The following is a 23,511-nucleotide window of genomic DNA, read 5'->3' as shown; positions in this document are numbered from 1 at the left end:
AAAGGTGCCCCATTCAAATGAATGGGGACAAAATAGTGTGCCATGAAAGTTGGGGGGGGGGGGCAATCACCCCCGCCCCCCCTAAAATTACGCCCATGTGTATACACATGTCTGCCTCAATGGGAACTGCTCTATTGCTCCTTTCTCTAACAGACTGCAGAGCTCTGCGTCGAGGAGTGTCTTCTCCTCTCTCGCCATCCTGCGCGGCACTGGGACATTCTCCTGAAGTGGCAAGCTGATGAACTCTAGCCTGAAGCCTGCTATTGTCTGCAACACCCAAGCATCGCCTGCAATGTCCGCCCCCCAACCCTGAATGCTTGCATTGCGCACTTACCACCAGCAGTGCTTTGTTGTCTGTAGCCTCCACGTCTTCTGCGACCACGTGGGCCCCTGCCTCTTGAAGGGAAAAAGGCGTGTTGCCTACTCTCCCAGTTTAGGGTCCTGGGTCCCTGGGGTCTCATTGTCGAGCTGAAACAACCGGTCGAACAGCCGTGTGTTGGCTGGTCTCTGCGAAAACCCGTCCAGGGAATATCTTTTGAATTAATGTCTGCAGACCGCCCTTCTGTAGTAACACCGCGAATGCAGCGTGCGGCTATAGCTGCTTGTAATGATGCTGGAAACATGAACTGAAATCCTCAGCTTGGGCCCGCGGCCATTGCTCGCAATACTGTTGTGAAAACAAACACTGTGAGCTGGCTGCCGCTGTCCGTAAGATCGTTATTAAGTACACACCACCACTTAGGTTACAAGTTTGCGCCAGGTAATAATGGTGCAATTTCATGTTGCGCTATTAACGCACACTATAAACAACAGTGAGATTCCCCACAAATGGACTCATAACTAATGAGAAAATAGTAAACAAACAGAAAACCCCATACAATTACTCATGTAAAACATACATCATAGAGCGATGGCAGAGTGACCTATCTGCTTGGAAGAGCAGCAAAGAAAGAGGAGGCGACACAGACAAGACCTGCTATGGGGAGTGTGTTGGACCATGATTGGTTTAGGAAAAGGACACAAAACTACAGTGAAACTGTGGACTTCTGCGGATTTGTAGTGCTGTGTAGTGAAAGTTTTGTTTAGTTGGTTTTGCTGTTTAAAAATAAAAACATTTAAAAAAAAAAAAGGCAAGACAAATAGTGATGATTTGAAAATGCTGCTGTGAAGAGTGGCTTTCAAAAGTAAGCATAATGCTCGCCTTCCGTCTTGACATAGAATTCATGGTATCCGGTAATATCCTCACCAAAAATATTGCTGCATATATGGTCGTCGGGAACGGCCATAGGCGATATTTTTATTGGGGATAATATTAGGGTTTTTAGGGAGCAGGGTTTGCAGGAGTGTCCCCTGCTCCTTTTAAAATAATACAGGGGTTGCGGGGGTGTCCCCCGTAGGTTCCATGCCTTAATATCGCCGCAAAAATATGGCGATATTTTTGTATGGTGATATTTTTGCGGGGATATTAACACATGGAACCAAATTCATTCGTTTTATGTCAGCATGAATGTCATGCTTGCACAAAATAAAGCGGTTTATGGAAGCAGAGCGGAAAAGAGAGGCAGAAGGTTAACTCCCATTCCATGCCACCCATGCCTTCAAATACCAGTAAAATGCCCCAGAGCGTAAATAAAGTTCTTAGACGGGCATTGCACTTTTAACGTCTGTCTTTAGCATCTTTATTGAGGGTCCTGGGACGTGGAACAAGAGTCCCATTGCGCCAAAGTTTATCACAACATGTTAAGCCTTGTGTCCAGTCATCCTCCTGTGGTTTTAGATAGATAGCATGCTTGTGACGGAGGCTAAAAATGCCCCCACCATCCTCCAGTTCTGCAAAAGAATGAAAACGTGGCTCTTTGAACAGTACATTCCCTCCCTCCCCCAGCAGTGCTGAGATCCTGTATAAAATGCCAAGCCCAATGCTGGAACCCTCCCATTGTAAAGCGTGCTGCTGCTCTAAGACAGCTTAGCCCTACAAGCAATCGAATAAAATAAAAAATCACTATTTAAGGGTAAAGCACTTTAGTGACACATTTGAACATTATCAGATGTATCCCTTATAAGCCTGACAAGATAACACTATGATATTGGAAGGGTAGTTAACTTAAATGGGGAAGGACTGGATTAGAAGGTTATTTCCCTCCCCCTTTTCTATCCCTATTGGTCACCTGGGCAATATTTAAAAAAATGATTTCCCCCTGTGCATTGGAGGATAATGTCGGATGGAAAGGTTTGGGATTAAGGTTTGATTAAGGGTGTGTTGGGAGGGAAAGGTTTGGAATTGTGGTTAGAAAATGTGAGGGACAGCTGTATTAGTAAATAGGAAGAACATTAGGGGTGCATACAGTAAACGTGGGAGAGTGTGGGCCCTCTTCTTCCTGTAGAAAGCTAGGAAAGAAAACATGGGGAGAAAGATCTGAAAAGTGTTAATGGTTGGCTACAAAAAAATGTTTTTTATGCCAAATGTAATCATTTTAATAAAATACTCTGTCATAATGAACTCATCATAAAAAGATTGTCTGAAAAAAGACCTTTCGATAGAAACACAAGTGGTTTCAGAGCCTTCTAGTATTTGGCGGCTCGTTCCCCTAAATGGTCCTTTTGGCACGATGGCATGCTAGATCGGATGAACCTTTTTTAGTTGATCACCGGGGTCGGGAAGTAGATCTCTAGTCAAATTCCAACTCCAGCACCTTGATTTGTTGGTTGTCCCACACCACCCTTATGGAGGGAGAGGTCTTCTGCATGGCAATGACGTCAGAGTGCAGTCAGGGGGGGCGTGTTCAGGCTTTCACGGTCTCTAAAGGGCGCAATGTGACCAGAACTCTGCGCCGTTTTCTCGGCTCTCAATGCGGTTCTGTAAACTTTAAGGGGGTCATGTTTTTGGTGTACACGGCCATTTAGGGCCACATTTATAGGAGGGTTATTGGACATCGAATCGACCTCCCTTCATGGTGCGAATTAACTTCCATAAAATTAAATACATTTGGTATACAAGCTATACATCTCTTGTATCTTTTGCATAATTGTTGCAGTTTAGGGTGGCGTGTTACTTTAACGCACCACTAAATATTGCGACCTATATGTAGTGGGAAAGAGGACCGTATCACGGTAGCCACTGTTGGGAGTTTCTGTTCATGTATAGGGTGATGCAAGGGGTAGGAAAGACGGAGGGGAAAATGGTGGGTATGAGGTCTCCTTTGCCCTCCCCATAAAAGAAAGGGCTCCATGTCAGAAATCAAAAAAAGGGTCCCCGCATTTAGGCCGTAATATATTGTTCCACAAAAATGTGACCTGGATCCAAGTTAGAGGACGTCCGTTTGGATAAAGTAGCATGTGATTCGTACTAAGGTTGAGTAAGTGAGAGCGCAGGGGTCACTTATCTGCTGCGGGATCCAGCCTCCTTCATTCACGGTCTGCTGGCCACATAGACTGCAGCCTTCCAGACAGTACGTTGCGCTTCTCTACACAAAACTTTCTGACTCAGGCTTCTTTCTATGCGACCTACAGAGCGTGAAAATCCTGGGACGGAACCCAAAGACCATGCATCCTGCACCAAAACTTTAACCATACGTGGCCCGTACGTGCTGAGCAATTCATTGGTTTTGGCACTTTGGTGGCATTAGCCACCCAATTGCGAAAACACTGGTACTGTAAATGTAAAGAAAAGGAGAAAGGGGAGTTCGGGAGTATTGGCATGGCAATTTGCAGCGCTTGGCGATGAAATGGCAAAAGCACTATCTGGGCCTTCACCCTCTCGCTTATGTCTGCTAGCCTGCTGCTGTTGCTGGGAGTTGTGCACGCTCCGAAGTAGGAGCAAAATGACTGCAGTATCTGCCAGTTATTCTTTTCATTTGTATGCACAAATTCTTTTTTTACTTCAACTCATGTCGGACTATGTTTAAAGTCCGCTGCAGAGTGATCCGTTTTCTGCTCTCTGCCAGCAGAGCTATGGTGCGCATTAGTCTCCCTCGCTGCTTTCTGGTGTGCCTAGTCCCCTCCTCCCTTCCCACCCACTGCCCTGTTGTTTGGCCCAAGTGGCCTTGCATCGAGGGTCTATTGCCCTTGGCGCAACCCGCGAGGCACTCTCGGTGCCTGCAGCCCTAAGGTAAGTGCTCACTGGTTCCGCCTCCCCCATCTCCCATTGCATGTTTTACCTTGGTAAAAATGCAGCGCTCCGTTGCACATTAGTCCTGCTTCCTGCTGTGCCTGCTCCCCCCATCCCCCCAAACTAACAGCTGTCCAAGTTCTGTGCCTTAGATGGCTATTCGAGTGTGATGCATACAGGCTGCACAATGGGTCATCGGATTCAGTCGCAGTGTATTGGCAACGTACACACTATAAAAACGGGGGCTAATGAAAGGAAAGGACACAGTCAGATCTGCTGTTTTGTCTTTATATTTATTTGCGGTTATGTAGCTTTTCAAGTTCTATAGCGCTGCTGAAACAAACATACAGTATGCACGTTCTACTGACTGCACTGGGAAGGAGAACGCAGTGTATGTGACACAGGAGCCATGCTGCAGTGCACCGACACCTCATATGCTGCCCCCCATCTTTCAGATTCCAATATGCCCCCCTGCCTTTCTCAAAGCAGTGGCATGGTGATGATCGGTACCTCCTTCCAGTACCAAATTCTGCCCGCACCACTGGGGCACACCTTGCAGAGACCTGCTACACTCTGATACAAAATGCTACTGCATCACATCCAGTTGGCATTAGTCTTGCCATGTTAAAAGTAATATAAAAAGATGCAGAACTAAGGGCATAAAGTGGTAGTTTAGAGGGTTATGTGTTCATTTGGAATGCAGTGCACACCCCATGTCTTGCACATGGCGCTACCCGCAAATTCGCCTTGCAGCCATCTGTTTCTCTTGATTGCACACAAGTGAATTACTGCCTGAAAAGGTATTTACTTTAAAAAAAACAGATGGAATTTATACTGAGCAGCTAAAGTGAAGGCAAGCGTCCCCAACCAGCACGATCCTCCCCGCAATGAGAGACAATGATGGACTCTCCCAGAATGGGAATAAGGCCAAGACAAAGTGCGGGTGAGCGTAAATGGGAGTTTATCAATCAGAATAGGGCATACAAAGAACTCTGCAAACTCCCAGAGCGCTCTGTCTGAACAATAGCAAAGACAGGCGTATATATTTACAAAAAACGTCATAAAACCCAACACACTATAGGGGGCACAAGTTCAATGGGATTGGGTGGCGACGACTAGCTATAGGTACTGCTGTGATGTGGTTGGTCTTGGCTGGAGGACGTCACTGGTCAGCCTCGTGGGATGGGCTGGGCCTGGCGGATCAACTGGGTTCATCCGGGCGGTGTCGTTGTACCACTGTGGCCAGTGTCAGAGATGAATGTCTTTTCCTGATTTCTCTGCCCTATGCCATGCACACCAGTCATTCAGTCTTTTGCAATATTATCTTCTTTAGTAAATCTTCCAATAGGTTATTCTACAGGTTAATGCAACACAGGAGGAATGCACCTTGAGAGGGGTTTGATGGCGATTCATCAGTACATGGTTACCAGTGTCCTGTTGACCGGGTACCATAGGTCGTGGGGCTGGGTCTCAGGGCATGGGACAGGCGGTACATGTCCTCCTGTCTTGTTAGAAGTCGTTATGAATGTGTTGCTGTAATGTTGCCATAATATTGGGTGTCCTAATTTTACAGGGGCCATTACCTAAGGTGATCCGGTGGGTTGTGGGATTTACGAGAGGGCGCCTCTGGATTTGTGTATTCAGGCAGAGGTTTACTGCTGGGCTGTAAATAATGCAGGTGGCGGGCCGTGGCCTTGGGTGCTGCAGAGGGAACTACAAATCTTTGAAGCGGTTCCAGCCTAGTTGGGGGAGGTGGAGCAGCGCGGCGCGGGCCTCTGCTCTCTCGTCTGGCAGGCTTCGCAGGGAGGGAGGGGGAATGGCCTTGCATATATTCACAAAGGTATCTTCCTCGTGTGTTGCCGATTTTAGGTGAAAGCATCATAAACATTCTAATTCTATACAATACTCATTGAATCATTCCAAAGCTTACATTTTAACTTTGCTAATACCTCTCAAATGTAGCCAGTCCGAGCACATTATTTGTACACTATGTTTTAACAACTACAACATTTTGTTATATGCATATACATTTGCAGTAAGTGAGGTAGTAGTGAGGTTGGTGGAGCGCATAGAAAACGACTCGCCACCGTACGTGACGGTAGTGGCACATAAGGGGCTTGGACATACACACTTGAAGGGTGCATTCTCGCGCGCCCTTTACATGAGCCCTCAATATGGTTGCATTTGTCTTTCTCTGCACTCTAGCAGCATTAGTTCGGTTATGGCGCGGGACCGTGGGGTGTAAACTTTTCAATGATACGCATAACAAATAATCCCCCGGGACGCTTTCACTATTTGTACATAACTGCCGTGGTGTGGGTGCTTCATTGCTAATGCCATGTGAACATACATTCTGCCATATCTATACATTTTACAGGTGTTTTAGTCAGAGGTTTGTGGAGAAAATGCGTCCATTGCAGGTAGTTTTGTCATTAGTATTTGGGAACTTTTGCTTTTATCTGAGGGCCATTTTACAGTTCTTTTTCCACCCAGGCTCTGCTGGCCGGGTCATGTTGGGAGCAGTGATACACTGTGGAAGGTGAAATGTTACCGTGTTGGTATCTTACACTAGCTCATGTCCGTCTTGTTCGTGGGAACGGGCTCACAGCGGATCTGCCAGGGAGCTGTGGCCACAGGGATAATTGAAACTCTCCAAAGGTGGGGGCTGCGCTGCAGTGCGCCGAGCTCACACCATCTTGATTAGACAAAATGGTTCCTGAGGCCTAGCTAAATTAAATATGTTTGGGCAATGTCTTCAGCAGGTGAGCCATCCACCACCTGGGCCCTGGTGGTAAGGAGGGGACGCCTGATGAGCCATGGCCCTCACCGGGGGAGGGGATGTAGGCAAGGGGGGTCTTTTTGGACCAATCCTCCCCTACAAAAGCCAGATTTGTGTCTCTTTATTATCTGATGACGTTTGATATGCAAAAAGGTGTGTAAGAGAGGGCAGTGCGGGGGTGATTTCCTGCTTGGAATTCGGAAGCCGCATAAGCTCACATCTCCAAGTGTGCAGTTCAAAGGAAGCCTTTAGTCACTTTAAAAGAGAATTTCAACCTCTCCGCTCAGACATAAGCCTAGTGTTGCCTTCTGCGTAAAATCATAAGGGCCGCTAGTTTGAGGTGACAGGTTATCACTGCGCGTGAGCGATTGAAAGCATGATGCCCAAACCCCCTCGAAAAACCGATGTTGCACACAGAAGCAGATGCAGAGAACGTTGGTAGCAGTGAGGGGGGCACGACGTGGTGATAAGATAGCTCAGTGGGTTGAGCACTTTCTGAGCCGATGTGTGTGAAAGATCTGACCAGGGTTGGTGCTCGCAGGTTATGTGCTGGGGTTTGGTAACAGCAGGGGTTTGTTACTGAGGTGAGATAGCACAGTGGGTTCAGTGCTTGCTGCGACTATGTGTGGGGAATCTGCAGATCTCCGCTTCTCATCCTGGCTAAAGCAACGGAGCCTTTAATGTTTCTTAAGTAGATCAATGAGTACCGGCTACAGTTGCACTGATAATTGTATGTGAATCTGTGCCATGTACAGCACCTGCCAAGTTCCCCAACAATATTTGCTCAAATCACTTGCTTTGTAAGAAGCAAGTCAGGCGCCTGGCTTTTCATTTCCCAACTACCTTTATTTCATATTGGGCTGTTGCTCTATTCTCCTTTCTTCTCATTCTCTAGCAAACCCGCGCCTCTTATCGCATCCTCCTTTACAACTTTGCACTCTCCTCCTTGCACCCTGCTGCCTATAAATGCAAAAAAAGTAAACGCCAAAACTATGGGCATTGCCAATGCCTGTTTTTCTGTAGGTTCCACAACGGGCAGAGTCCGTCGTTGCTGTCTGCATTGATCACCATGCGTGGTGCTTTCCCTGGGGCGCTTGAGCCTGCCTCCCTGTGCAGCTGTCTTGTGCTCGGACTAATTTTCCATTGGAGTTCCTGGGTGTGAAGGTTCGCTCTGCTGCCTCTCCTGGGGGCGCCCACTCACCTGCTCTGCCTTGGGCCCTGGAGGCTAGTTTTTGCCAGCGTTCCATATAGCATCGCTTCGACCCCGCCACCTGGCCCATCCATCGTCCAAGACCTCATAGCATCAAGTCCAGGACAAAGCCCTGGGAGAGGTCTGGCCAAAGTCGATCACTGCTGTATGCAGCTGGCCGCTCTATCTAATTTATTTGTACTGCTCCTCTTTCTAGCATGCCTGTCTTTTTTTTCTCTTTTGCCGTCACCTACTCGCCCAGCGATCCGTTCTTTTCCCACCTCTAACACCTTGAGCGCCCCCAGTTTCGTCACGCGCTGGGCATTCCTTTGTTAACATCTTGGTGCTTTTACTGGTTTTATTCCTTAATTCACTTTTCTCACAATTTTACCAGTTGTGATTTTCCCATTCCGTCTTTCTACTCCTTCCATCCTCCAACTCCTCACTCTGCTCCTCGCAATCCTTCTGGTCGCCATTATCTCCCCTGTTCTAACACCCCGACCTCGATCAGTCTTGCACTTTGGAACGCGTGCTCCTCCTGAAAGCAATCTCATTTGGTCCTTGGCACCTTTTCCTACGATTTAATCTTCATTTCTTTTGCAGTACCTAAATCTGGATTCCCTCATCCAGTTGTACACTCCCCCAGAGTCGCTTTCCACACTTCTTCCTTGCACACCCCAGACCCTTTGCGTATTCTTTATCGCTCATCCTTTACTTCTTTCTCTCCCTCATTTCTCCTCTTTCGTGTAGTCCTACACTTCCTTTCTGGAACCTTGTTCTGTGGCTTTCTTTCTGCTCTACTGCCCTCCTAGCCATATCAGCACCTTTTGTGAGGACCTCTGTTATTCTTTCTGTGTACTTCGACTTTTCTAATAAATCTGCATCTCTCTTCTTGTCATTCTTTGGTTCCTTTGCACTCCATTCTTGATAATCATCTTTCCCCTATTTCTACCCCTCCTTCTCATGTTTTTGATTCTCAACTCAATCTTATTTTTTCTTCTTCCCTATTGACCTCTTCTTTTTCGACCGTCCCTAATTACTCCTCTGGTCATCTACTTCTCTTTTCTATAGTTTATCCTCCCTGACCTTATTTGGCGCCTCCTGCTCCCACTCAACACCATACTTATTATTGCTGTGCTTTTAATACTCCTCTATTTGGCTGGTGCTGTATTTCTCGTCTTCCTCTCACCCATCGTTTGCAGGTCTTCCGACAGACGATGCTGCTTCTCTACTCTCGCAACTCTCCGCCCGACTTCTTCTTTTTCACCTACCCATAAACCATCCCAGCCTTGGCCTACGCTGCACCTTCGCTGCATGCGACAAACTCTTCCCCGCTTGGAGCATCGTTGGTGTAAGTCGCACTTAGATTCTGATTTTATCTTTCTAACTCTTCCTTTCACTCTCTTTGTGATGAAGCCTTTCTCTCTGCTAACTGTTTGTACTATTCATACCTTCTTGACTATTACTCTTCTCATCCTCGTCTTTTTCAAACCCTGTCTCGTATACTTACTCCCCCGTCTCTTGGCCTTATCCTTATTTCTCCCCTCTTGGCCACGGATTTTGCCTCCTACTGTTCCTCAAAAGTAACTTTTCTCTGTTCCACTATTGTTCCTTCTTTTATTCCCCCAGCCCCACCTCAATCTACTGTCTTATCCTCTTCTTCCCCTTTCCACTTCTGATACTGCAATCCACTTGTCTCAAGCCCATCCTACTGCTGCCTATACCTTCTTCTCTTATACCCAAGGTCTATCCTTCTCTTTTGTCTTACCATACTTCTCTTTTTAATATTTCTTTTATTTCCTCAACTTTTCCATCAACATTTAAGCATGCTACTATTTTTTCCATCTTAAGTCTTCTCTCAATCCTTTTCTTGTTTCTAACTTTAGGCCTATATCCCTTCTCCCTTATCTTTCCAAGCTCTTGGAGCGTCTATAAGTTTAAACTTTTATTTCTTCTTCTAGTTCTATTCTCCCTCATTTTCTTTATCTGGTTTACATTCTCATCATTCTCTAAGCCAGTGATCTTCAAACTTTATAGGACTAAGTCCCCCCCTGAGCAAAATGTGGGCAGTCCGGGCCACCTCAAAAATGCCACATGGACAGTAAGTCCAAACGGTTATGAACTATTGCATGCCGTCACCGCACCCTACTCTCAGTATAGTCCCTGGGCTCCCCCACCTGCTCCCATCACAGTTTCTGGGCTCCTTCATCCCCCTCTTATTCAGTCCCTGGGTTCTTCTCACCCCACCACAGATCTTGGGCTCTCCCCACCCTGCTCCCACCACTATCCCACAGTTCCCGCCCATTCTGCTCCCACCACAGTCCTTGTTCTCCCCCACCCTGCTCCCAGCACAGTCCCAGGGCCAGTGGCGGCTGGTGAATTTCTTAAGTGGAGGGGCATAACTATTTCCTCCAGATATGCCATAGTGACCGACAGTAGCAAGGGAGCTTGAACCAATCAAGGGGTGTTCGGGGGGTTTACCCCGTGAATTCTTTTAAAATAATGGGTTAAAATGTTCGATTTTAGAGCATACTTTTAAAGTCAAACAGTTTGCAGTTAGCGCTGGGGGGCACAAGGACAGGCATGATATTTGTTAGTGGATATCTAATGAAAGATGTCCAGTACAAAAACACCATCCCTGTCCCCTGGGTTCCACAGCGCCCCGGAAGGAGAGCTGATTTTGGCAAGTGGGTAGTGTGATTGTGCAAAAAAGGCATTTTTTAAATGCCTATGCCATACAACCCCCCCCCACTTGCCAAAATCAGCTCCACAGACCAACACAAACACGCACAACAATCACTATCATTCACACGAGCACTCATCACCATACACTCACTCATACCACAACCATATACGCATCGATGAATAGTAATCGGGGAAGAGCTTCCTGGTTCCTGCACATGCATGTTCAGTGGCCTGCACGGGACTGCGCGGGCATGCTGAAACGCACAGGTGCTGACACGCCCCGCTCCAGGCTGCTCTGTCCAAATGTGCGAGGAGGCGCAGGAGTTTCCAATGAGCTATGCAAGGCTGGTGAAGCAAAACACCCCCAGCCTTGCATGGCTCAGTGAGCATGTGTGGCGGGGGATCTTAATTGTCAAAGGGAAACAATGTTTCCTTTTGACAGTTCAGTCAGCCCAGGAGCAGTCCCTCAGCTGCAAAAAGCAGCTGAGGGAGTGCTCAGTGTTTCACTGGGCTGGCTCCTCGACTCCTACATAATGGATGAGGGGGCCACTGGGTCGACAGCCGCCCATTATGGAGGAGTCGCCAGGCTCGGACTGGTTTATAGGGCAGTGTTGTACCAAAAATGCAAAATGCTAGTGTGGGCCAGTTTTTTGGGGTCAAAATGGGCCACTTTCTTGGCCAATGTCAATCATTTTAATGAGTGAGTTCACTATGCAGCTAGTAGTTTTGACCATTATTGCTGAGTAAATATTCTTTAAATATCACAATTTGCTTACATTTGTGCAAAAAAAAAAACTTTGGGTACTATTCAAACAGTCTGTTATTAAATGAACGAATTGCCAGTTGCAATTGTGGGCCACATTTTTTTTATATTGGTGGCCGAGACTGTTTTATGCTCTAGTCTGACCCTGTGTGCTGCCACTGCCCATTTCCTCCATTTAAAAAAAAAAATATATACTTTTTTTTATACAGTTGATCACTCATTGCTTCTGTCCTGTCTTTCTTCTTTTGAGTTTTCTGGTTCTGTTCTCCCTTTTCAATCCTATTCGTCGAATCACACTTATACTGTTTCTTGGGCTGGTAAATCCTCTTCCACGTTTCCTCTTTAACATGGCATTCCCCAGGGCTCGGTATTGGGTCTTTTTCTTTTTTCCCTTTACACTTCTCTTGCTTCAATTATTTCTTCATTTGGGTTGTCTCACCATTCATATGTCCGACGCCCAACGTTTTCTTTTTTCACTCTCCTATTCATGCCACCTTAACCACCTTAACTTCATGTTTCTTGGCCAAATCTTGGATGTCCGATCAATATCTTGTTCTCACTTCTTCCATACAGAAGTCCTATTTTTTCCCACTGCTACTATTCCACCTCGCTTACCCTGAATCTATTTCTTTTCCTCCTTCTCTTCTCTCCATTTCTTATTCCGCTTATGATCTTGGTTTTCACTTAGATTTTTCGCTTTCCTTTCCCATCAGATCTCTTTACTCTTGCGTTCCTGTCTGGCCCACCTTTTTAACATTCTTAAGGCTATGCCCTTTCTTGCTTGCAGTGCAGGTAAGCTACCAATTTCTTCTCATCTTTTTACTGCTCTTGCATTCTGTTTGGCCTTCCAGCCTTTCATCTCACCCCTCTTAGTCTATTTTCAACTTCTATTTGTCTTCTCTGCTCTTTCTCGCCTCATGACTCTATTTCTTCCTTGCTATCTCCTCTTGGCTGACTATCCTTTCATTCTTAAATTGTACTTCCTTTCTAGGGTCTTTAAATCCCTTCACAATCTGTCCCCTCCACAATCTGTCCCCTCCCTATCTCTCATACTTGCGGTCATTCTGATCTCCTACTCGTCCCCTTTTTGCCCAGTCCCGATTCCGTTCATTCTCTTTACTTGCCCCCCTACACTGAAACGTATTACCACTTTCTCTGTTCTATTTCTTCTTATTCCATTTCAGTTCTGCTCTCAAAGCTCATCTTCTTTAGCTTTTTTTTTTTGGTCAATTGTCATTGTGGTCATATTAATGGTACTGTGATGTGGTGATTTTTACAGCGCTTAATAAATACAAACACAACATACTTCGTGGCTCAGCTGCAGGTGAGAAAAACAAAGCCCCGGCTCACCATGGCATTGTTTGCCAAGGTCTCTGCGATGATTCCGATGGAGTCAGTCGTTCCCTCCTCCTATGTGGGCAAGAGACGGCAGCCGCTACCTGATCTGGGGGCGGCTGTATGAGGGAGGATCACATGAGGAGGTGACAGCCTCCGGGGAGAAATCCTGACTTCATCTGGTGAGACACAGTATCCCCCATTTGCAACATCTAATGGCCCATAGTGGTGCCTTCCCGCTTCCACCCATGGAGAGTAGTGGAAAGCTTTGGTCACATCACAAAGGCCAACTCTCAACTAACTGGCTTTGTAAAATTATGAAAGACACTTCGCAGCTCTACATACTCTTCTTCCAAACGTAGCTGGCCTTTAAAACCTATTGCAAACAATTATACAATATTCTCAAAAAGGGACTACTATTACAACAATCCCCACAACACTGTGACAAGGAAGAGGCGAGGAGTAATGATGATCACTTCCCACTATCAGAACTCAAGTCCTGCCCCAAACCCTATTGGCCAGAGCCAATATAAAAAGGAGAAAAGGCTCAGGAATTTTGAAAGAGGTTCCTGGAGGACCTGGCTACAGGAATCCTGGGTTGAAGAAGTACGGGTTCAATACTGCTGTGCCAAGAGAAGAAAGGGGGAACCCTTTGCCTCCCAACTGCCTGTGGGGATCTGCAAAGCACTGGAGGTGTCCAGGAAGCCGGTCTGCCCCTTCCAGGAGGAAGGGAAACCCCTGGGCATCAGTAGAGTGCCACAGCCCAGACAAGGCTGCAGTCTCCCTCACTAAGAAAGTTTGTTTCTTTGCCCAAGTGTGCTGAAGCCCATTAAAGTTATGTACAGAAGTCTGAAGGCTTTTGCGGGCGTGAGAGGGCTGAGCCTCTATGCAGAAGCTGCTCAGAAGAAGACATTGCATCTTACTTGGAGGCGTGCGGAAGCTAGAGGCACGAGTCAGTGTGGTGGAGCCAAGGGGCTTGCTTGGAAAGAATCGTTGTGAGACCAAGCAAAGCTGCAGAAACGCCAGGAACCACAAGACGATTCCTGGGCGTTCGGCAGCTGGAGGAAGCAGCTTTGCCCTCACCGAAATAAGAAGATGAGCAGTGTTAGGAAAGAGGTCATATGTGTATGTAATTTTCCCTCCATGTGTCAACCGCCAAACGTTTTGCTGCTGTTTGAACATACCTGACTGACTTTGCCAGAGAAGCACAGCCTTCAGCTGCACTCCTCTAGGCTTTCGGCCACTTGTTATGGGGAAACTGACATGCCCTTAAGACAGTTAGTACTGGGAGACTTTGTTTCCCTTAGTCCTTTTCGTCATGTGGCAACTTTTGTGCAACATGTAACAAGTGTACAATGTATCTTACTATACAGTACACTTGGGTCTCTAGTCATTTCCCAAGGCCCTAAATACTCTCACTGGACTTTTTATGAACTGTGCAGATGTGTCATGGACAGGACTGGTGGCAGCTATCGTTTCCCATTATTTTTAACCCTTTTCTGCCATGTTAACCCCATTAACCGCATTTGGCATGAATAGGTGGCCTGGCTCCAAAATGGCCATGCCACAAGGTTCTTTGTCCTGTCCTTTGGTCATCTTGCCCCTTCACCTTCCCCAGGTGGAGTCGACCCGGGCCAGTCCTTATTTGGTCATGCATTTTCCAGAAAATCCCAATGCTTTTGCGGGCTTCTGCATGCCTTGTGTGTGTGCCTCCAGGATGTGGGCATGGGATGTCTGGTCCCAATACACATCCTGGGTGCCAGAGAGTATGGAGTGCATGCCTGAGACCACCGTGGTCTGTGATTGGTCCACGTATGGAGTGAGTGTTTGTGAGCAGATCTCCCATTGGGTCCTCTCCGTTTTGGCGCAAAGGCAACTTTGGATAAGAGGAGGATGGAAACACCACTCCCAATATTGATCTCCTGAGTTCTCGCTGAACAAAGGATAGGATCCACGTATCCTGCAACTACAAAGCTGAGTCGAGGAACCGCTGGTGACCCGCTGGAAGGTTTGGCACCCTGCACCCGCTGTCGTCCCGTGGGACCCCTCTGCATCTGGTCGTCCAAGAAGGTCTGCGAAGATGCTTCGACCCATTGGAATAGTGGGACCAACTATTCTTGGCACCTTCACCAAAGCCTGCAAGTAAGCCTTCTCGGAAGTGTCCCTGGGCCAACCAGTGGGCTGACCAGCTTACGCAAGACCTTTGCTCTGTCTCCGCCGTCGTTATGAGGAGGCCCTCGAAACTTGGCATACTGCTAGCTCTGTGTCCACGGCACCCTCACACCGAATTTCGTACACTTGGCATTCCCAGGTCTGAAGTGAGACGAGTGCGCTCGGACAAGAGTAAATGCGGTTACCCTGTTGCGCTAATGTGGCAACGTCCTTTGCAAGTCTGCTGCATTTGTGACCCTCTTGCCCCTGAAGCCTGCTGCAGTGAAACTAGGGCGATTCATCCACCCGGAGCAGAGAAATCGCTACTGTCCCGTTTGGGAATCCTCGCTGGAACTCAGGATCTAAACAGTGCCGAGACGTCCTTTTTGCTGCCGTCGAACCTGCAACCGACTTGGACTAACCTGCCGAAGTTTGGGTCTCCTTGCCTCAGGGACCAGTGAGTAATCTTTACCCTAACCAGTGGCCCCTAGCACCAGAGCCCAACTTTACGCACAAGTGGCCCCTCTCCTGCCCAGTGCTATTGTGAAATAGCGACTCCATCCCGAACTCTGGAACTGCCTCTGCCTTCAAGTGGAGGTCCTTCTTGAATTGGGGGCACTTATTCTTCATCACCTTATCCACCTTCCCGAGCTATTAGAGGCCCCTAAAGAGACCCTGCTTTGTCCATTGGAACAACCGCGTGCATTGGCACACATGTACTATTGAGCGCAAGGCTCCACTCTTCTTAGGGCTCGGACTGCCTTTTAGGTGAATAACTGATGTTGAATTGGGACTAAAAGATTAACTGCACTGCCTGTTTCCTTCCCCTCTAGGTTAACATATTTTGTGCACTCCTCTCCTTATACCCTCATGGTCTTGTGTATATATATTGTATGGCGTGTGATGTATTGATTTACTTAGTGTTACTGTGATTCTTTGCTATAGTCTGTGTTACAAAGGCCTTGTAATAAATGTGTTTATATTTTTAAAATAACACCTGTCTGGAGTAATTTGTAAGTGTCCTTGCTCTGTGTGTTCATTGAGGTCCTTCAGTCACCCTCACCCCTCCTGAGACTTAGTCTTGACCGCCTGCCATAGCTGCCCTGATTGGTCTGGCTTGTCCAGAGGTTACCCTGTTCCAAGAAACTAGGTTGGCCTTCTGAACCTCTGCCCCTCCTGGACAGAGTTCAGAAATCATTCTTAACAAGCAGGTGTGCAGGAGCAGAGCTGCAGGAGAAGGCAGGGAAGTCTGGAGTGGAAGTCAAGCAACCGAGCACCACCACATACTCGTACCGTCTGAATGGGGTCCCCCTGCGGAGGTGACTACTATAAATACATAGTCCCAGACCTGACAGGTGACTGGCCTTGATACTGAGAGGTGGGATCAGGCTTCAGGTTGACACAGTGCCTATCAAAGCTTGTTGGGGTGTCCTCTCCCTTTGTTGACATCTGCAGCTAGACCCATGTGGGCCAGTTTGCTGATACTCTATTAGTATCCTATTTATGTTAATTGCTTCCACCATTCTGCAATGCTTACATAAAAGGACAGGGGCTATCCATGGAGCCTTTGATAGTTAATTAGGCTGGCCATGGCAGGAGGAAGGTTTTGCCTTCCCCCTTCTAAGATACCTTGATGTACTCTTGGCTGTCATATAACAACTAAATATAACAGGGGGGATGGCGCCTGTAGGCTGTGTCCACCCAGAGCACACCGGTCTGTGTAGGTCGTACAGTGAGCATTGGAAAATGTGTGCAGATTGGTCCCACACATTTCCAGAGGTTGATCTACCATCATTCAATTTCATTTAAAATTTCAAAAAAGCCCTGGCGAGCGCCACCCACCATGTGGCTGGTCGAATTTCTCACAGACACTGTATATGGTCCCCCACAACCCCTCACCCCCCAGTGAGGAAGGCTCCCCTTCGATCTGGAGGGGGAAGCCTTGTCCCCTTGGCTTCTCCAGCACTTCTCAGCTCCCCATGGATACGTGGGGTGCAAGGATTCCCCTTCTTCGTGGTTGGAACAGCAGTTCCCAGTTCCTTCTCCTGTAACACAGGAGTCCTGCAGCCAGCCCCTCCAGGGAGGGCCTCTGTCAGAAATCCTGAGCCTTTCCTGGCTTTTATACTGGCTCTGGCCTATTGGATTTTGAGAAAGACTAGACTGCTGTATGCTGTTCCTGCTGGTAATCCTCATTCCTCTGTTACTCCCCCTCGTCATTGTACTGATCTTATAACTCCCTTGTGAGACATTGGGGATTTTCTTTGTCACAGTACTGGGAACATGATCTCCATTCAGGATACTCCTATACTTCCTTGTCCCAGTACTATTTAGGGGAATGTTAGGTTTATTATAATCTATGAGCCCATTAGAGAAAGGATTATCCTTAAGGTTACAGGAAGGGGGTCTAAGGTCCCCTGGATTGATTTTGGGTATGCAGGAGATTTCTAATGTCCCACTTCTATGTGCCATAAAGGATTGGGGTACCATAGGGGTGTTATTAGTCCCTGATGAAAAGGAGGCATTCCGTGTCCCATCTGGCAAGCCACCTTTACCTTCATAAGGGCCATCCCACCCTCCATGATCCTTTCTCAAATAACCGCCCCCAGGGTTCGGATCAGAGGGCGCCTGCCTCACCCTGGCCGCATTAGGGGAGGGGTTCCCCCATGGAAGCGCATGATGGCATTGCCAGATTCATCACAATAGCCAGTCTTGGCCTGATCGATACATCTATCGAGCCATGATTTAAAACTGCAGACCACTGGTTGCCACCCATTGCCCTGAATCTCGGGCACCTCCCACACTACCCCTGAATCATAGGAACATGCTCTAAAGGAGGAACGGAAAAATGTAAGGTATGAGCAACGGGAAACTCGTACTGGACCCCTGGTGATTCATAGGTTAACCTCATCACCGGCCTGCTCTCCCTTAAATGACGGGGAGCAGCCAGGACCTCGTCTAGGTTTTCCTCTTGACCTGCCAATGCACACAGTACTGAATCAGTGCCCCTTCTTTCATTGGGGTATGGGTTCCACTTCCAGGTTCAGCATGGCCCGGGCGATTTAGCCAGTATCCGGATTATGCGCAGAAGGAATATTCTCAGGTTGGGGTTCAGGTTCTCTTGGAGTGAGATCTGCATCTGTGGTATAGAGACCCACACTAGCTTCTGATCTGACAAATGGTCTGGCTTAATGCCAAACTGATCACCCTCTGCGTGGGCATCATTACAGGCTTCCGGTTGGCCTTCCGTGGAAGCTTCTGGGGATTGAGCCATCGAAGGGTCATTCTCTTCGGCCCTTTCAGCACAGAGTCGCTGCTGTCTCGTCATTGTCCCCTTGGCCAAGTCACTTCATCCACTGCTGGTGTCAGCTCAACCTCATCCCCGACTTGGACCAGTGCGAGGTTTTGGTTCTCCTTTGCCATCCTTCCTATCGCTGATGGTAGAGGTGGAGCTCTCTCAACTGATGCTCAATGAGGAATGGTTGAGACTTGCACTTGTCGCCTAGCTTTTCCCAGGCTGCAGATCAACACACGATATCCAGGCTGAAGTGTGTGAAACTTAACCTTTGTGTCGTAGCAGCATTTGTTTCCGTCTGCTGTCGTCTACACGTCGTCCTGGGCAAGCTGATGTGCTTGCTCTAGTTGACGTTTGAGCTGCTTCACAGCTGGTGTAATTCACGCTGCCTGGATCATCAGATAGTAATATGTAAACCAGGGCAGTCATTCTTTGTACGATTTTCTAAGCATGGATCAGGGTAACCAAATTCTGACTCCAACTATTTTTCTCCTCTGGCTTCAGGGTGATATGGAGTTGTACGGATCTTCTTGATGCCAACCAGAATCTGCTTCATGAGTGTCAATTTGAAATCTGGTTCTTGGTCGGAATGTATCCTGGTCAGCCAACCATAGTCGAAGTATTGCTCCCACAACATTGGGCAACGGCGGTGTTGTGCTGATTCTTAGTGGGAAACACTTGCACGTACAGAGTCAAGTGGTCTGTCGGCACCAGGATGCTCTGTACTCTCCCGCCTATCCATCTTCAACTTGAGGACATTTATGCAAACAAGGTCCATGTGTCCAGAACGCTGCAGGTGGTGAAGATAATCTGCTGGATGAGTTGCCGTCTTCCTGGTGACGCATCTGACGCAGTGCTGGCAATGATACTCTACATCTGCTGCTAGTCTAGGCCAGAAAAACTTTGCACAGACCAACTCAAAGGTTCTGTCGCTGCCAAAATGTCCATGCTGGTCGTGTAGTTCATACAACACAGCTTGATGATATCTCTGTGGTAACACCAGACTATTTAATAATCAGTCTCCAACTTTGCTTTCCTTGTCCAGGATTCCACCGTTTTGCACAAGCGTCTTCCACTCTTCAGTATTGCAGGTTGTCAGGGTCATGATGGACATCTCTGACACATCCGCTCCTGTGGTCTTAGCCTTCAGGAACGGAGTGATGCCAGGATCCGCTAGCTCTGACAAACCGACTTCTTCTCCTGTCAAACGGAGTAGCTTAGATACCACCAGAATGGTGATGTGGCAGTAGATGGATGGTATTTGCTCAGCTGAGGATCTTAAGCAATCCGTGTCCCTTGCTCTGTCTGACTCCTGCTAACTGGCAGATAACTCGAATGCCTGCTGAAGACCACTCTTTCCACAAGTTCGATCCAGCTGTATCTCCCGGCAGAGCACGAGAGAGGGCATCAGCATTCATGTTATTGCGCCCAGGTCTGAATTATAAATTGAAATTGTATGTGGACTGTGCAGTGAGCCATCAGTGTCCGGTAGCATCCAGCTTTGCTGACTTCAACTAATCGTAAGGGGGTTGTTGTCCGTCCTCAACATTAAAGTAGCACCATTGAGGTAATCCTGGAACTTCTCTGTAACGACCCACTTCGGTGCCAAGAACTCCAACTTGTGGGCTGGGTACAAGATTTGAAATTGAGGGGACTTCGGAGCTATTTAGCTCTTGCTTTTGGCCACAAAGAGCTAGGCTAGCTTGGCACCAACAGCTACCAGGAGCTATATTTGGTTACTGCGAGACAGGCATGATATCAAGAGAGCCGCAGACGCGTAAATATGTTTTCAAAACTTTTATCTCGTAAAGATTTGGGGTTGGTGTAAAACCTAACTGGCCCTAACTCTAAAGTGGCGATTCCCTCAAATTATGTTTTCTAAGGGCCGTCGATGTCTGAAAGTCCAAAATAATAGTCCGTCTGTGTCTAAACCTATGCTTGCCGTTAGTCTATACAAAAATGTTTAAGGGGGTCTTTTGTCAAAAATGAAAAGATAGTGGTTCAACAGAAAAATAGGAAACCAGGGTTGGTGCCCGGTGGCCTTCTTGCCAGGCGTGTTTTTAAGCTCACAAAAAGAGTTAAATCATACAGGGCTGCTTGCAAGACCTTTGCCACAGGGACCTTGCAGTGAATTCAAATACCTTCAGTGTATTTGAGTTCCTTCCCCAAGCTTCCGCTTATTCAAATTTCAAACACCACAAAAGAAATGTATTCCAGTTCCTTTTGAAGCTTCTTGGGGTTCCCTTCCCCGTCCTGGAGTCTGTAAAGAAAAGCAATACGTCTCCAACTTGGTTGGGCCTCTCCCTACCCCAAGCTCAGGCAACTTCCAGCTTTCAATACAAAAACAATATACATGACTGTTCCTTTTAGGTTTATCAGGGTGTCCTTCCACAGCTCAGGTCCCTCTAGTTCCAAACAAAAATTCAGCTGGTCAGGATATGCCTTTTCCTTATTTAAAGCTTTTCTTACATAGAATTCTCTCCTGGGGTAGAATTAGAGGCTTTCAAAAATGCCAGGCTCTTTGCTTTTCATGAACGTGACCACTCTGATCCTCCCCTCTTTATTTCTTACTTGTGCTTTCCTTTGTACTTTTTACCTCTAGATGCTTGTCGTGTACACTTGCACTGTCTTTTAATCCTTTCACTTTGTTATGCATACTTGCGCTGTTCTTTTCCACTCTATACTTCTTCTGTGACTCTTGCACCTTCCTGCTTTGTTGTGCTTCGTGTACGCTTCTGTTTCACTCACTTCAGTCTTCAAGAGCACCTTTTATCTCCCACGCCGAGAAGGTTCACTCCAGTCTAGGGCTACAAATGGGATATGCGCCAGGTGTTTTCTGTAGAACGGCACATACACGATGGTCACCTATGAGTCGCTATCCAGTAGAGCTGAAGCCTGTCGTCCAGTGATAGTAACTGTCAATGGTGTCTGGTGGTCCGACGAGCAAGTTTGGCACTCCCCAAGGTGTTTGCGTGCTTTGCTTGCTGCTATTACCTTGGGTGCTCCCCATTGGTGGAGCCCTGGTAATTATGAGGCCCAGGGCCCACAGCGGTGCTCGGAGGGTTGCCAGGGAGGCAGTGGTGATCTCATTTGCTCCCCTGCCTGTCAGAGGAGTGCCACCACAAGAGCCCAGGCAGTAGCGGTGAACACTTGCGAATGCCGGTCTCACCCTCCTCCCTGAGGGTGGAGAAAAACAATAGGTTAACGGCGCTCTGCTCCCACAGAGCAATAGTTTTAAAAAAAATTTCAAAGAAAAATGAGAGTAAAGGATTCCCTGTGCATAGGTCCTTTGTTCTTCATTGAAAGGAGCCCTGTGCGGCTTCTCTCGCCAGGGATCTGCTTTTATGCATTTCATTCTTCTTTTGTATAACACTAGATTCAGAAAGGTTACTTGCTGATTCTCTGTGATATGAACATTTCTCTGTGCTGTTTCTTAGCTACCAAAAGTGATGATAAATTGCGAGCTCTGTGATATTATGCTGGGCCAGTCAACATCCTCGAGGTTCATTCTGGGCACATCCTCTTAATAAAATCTAGGGTCCAGGTGCCGGCTCTGAAATGTTTAAAAGCTACTGTGAGATCTTCCATCGTGATGTGAGAGAGTAACATCTGCATCGGCTAAATGAAGTTTCCGGGAGAAATGTTGCTACCGGACGCGGTGGTTGTGTGGTTGTATAGTGCAAGACTCCTATTGTGCCAATGGATTTACTTCCCACCTCAGTTCATTTCCTTCCATGCTTTGCGTGCTGCATTTCTTCTGAGCACATTCTATTTCCCCGCAGGTGCTAAAATCTGGAGGCTGCGCCTTATTCCGGGACTATGGGCTGTATGATCATGCCATGCTCCGTTTTAAGCCTGGAAACAAGCTCGGAGAAAACTTTTATGTGAGACAGGATGGGACAAGGTCATACTTTTTCACTGAAGGTAATGCTGTATGTCTGATAAGTGAAATGTACGTTTATATAGTGACAAAAACACGCTTGACAAAGACGCTGGGATTCAGCAATATAAAACACAAGCCCTATTAACGAGGACTTTTTTGTAGTGCTGCCAATAAAATGATCGCAGGTAACCTAGAAATGGGGACTAGGTCACTGACCTGGTAAGGCTTGACGGGGTCAATAGTCATTTTTTCGAATACAAAAATGTCGAAAGTCATTTTTTTGAAAAAATATTGAAAAAAAAGTCGCATTTTTTAATTACATTTTTTATTCGAAATGGGGGGGTTCCCCCCTAGCCCCCTTTTTTAATTTTTTTTGTTTTACCCATTTTCTTTTTATTCCCGGACCCCAAAATAAATATATAATTTTTAAAAAAAGAATTCGACTTTTTTTTCGATATTTTTTCGATATTTTTGTCTTTCGACAATTTCTTTCGAAATTATGACCACCACCGCTTCACGGGTGCAAACAAAGATGTGGTGGGAAGCGAAAGAGCTGAGATTGTTGGTAGGAATGTGAGATCTTGACTCTACTGGCCACTGTGCAGTTATAGCCTGTGCATCTGTTGATGCAGATCTTGTGATGGGAGTGATGTTGTGAGCTGGAGTGTGAGTTGGACTTTGAGTTGTGACAGAAACAACTTGTGTGAGCGAGGCTGATTGAAGAAATAGACCTGCGTGAGTTGGATACAGAGAAACGTGGGGGTAAAGGAAAATGGAGAGAGCAAAGACCTACACTGAATGTGATTGATTTATACAATTTCTGTTCGCGGATATTGCCATTGACCGAGGGCTTTATGGTACATTAAGTGGCGTAGCCAGGATTGGCTAACAAGTGGGGCCTGACGATCATGTAATTGGGCCCACTCCAGTGACATTAACATCTCTAAATGCCCACAAAGGGCGTCTGAGTGTGCCTTTAGAGATCTTGGGTGGGTCTTGCCCACTCAGGCCCTACCCTGTTTAAGACTCTGGGTACATTGCTATATCATTGCATCCGTGTCCATTGCCTAAACCTGAAGGTAGTCAAACCCTGCGCTCTTCAGTAGTCTGAAATGTGTTGCAATTCCAAATAACAGAGCATCCACGCTGGAGGGCAACTCGGGTCGACGACCAATCCTAAATGTAATAGCTGAAGCAGCTCATGAAGCCCGTCCTTGAAGCAGGTACTGAGCAAGTAGATGGCCGCGTGTGCTCTAGTTGACATCCGTAGTGACGTGACCTCAAGATTATAGATTGGGTGTCTCTACCCAAACTGTTCCGGGGATT

At 47.1% G+C, this 23,511-nt stretch overlaps 1 protein-coding gene across 7 annotated transcripts in view; it reads left to right on the top strand.

Moving 5' to 3' along the window:
* The window catches only part of METTL6 (methyltransferase 6, tRNA N3-cytidine), a 102,507-nt gene that overhangs the window by 65,030 nt on the left and 13,966 nt on the right, over positions 1–23,511 (top strand). For 5 of the 7 annotated variants that reach the window (XM_069648749.1, XM_069648747.1, XM_069648750.1 and 2 more), the window contains one exon: positions 22,085–22,226. The exons of the other annotated variants lie outside the window; for them this stretch is intronic. In XM_069648749.1, the coding sequence (XP_069504850.1) occupies positions 22,085–22,226 (142 nt within the window). The remainder of the gene's footprint in view (positions 1–22,084; positions 22,227–23,511) is intronic. 7 annotated transcript variants of the gene reach the window in all.

Source organism: Ambystoma mexicanum, chromosome 2q, assembly GCF_040938575.1.
Source record: "Ambystoma mexicanum isolate Mex_15411 chromosome 2q, UKY_AmexF1_1, whole genome shotgun sequence".
Lineage (NCBI taxonomy): Eukaryota > Metazoa > Chordata > Amphibia > Caudata > Ambystomatidae > Ambystoma > Ambystoma mexicanum.
Note: the sequence above shows the minus strand (reverse complement) of the source record. Positions and strands in the feature narration are given on the sequence as shown.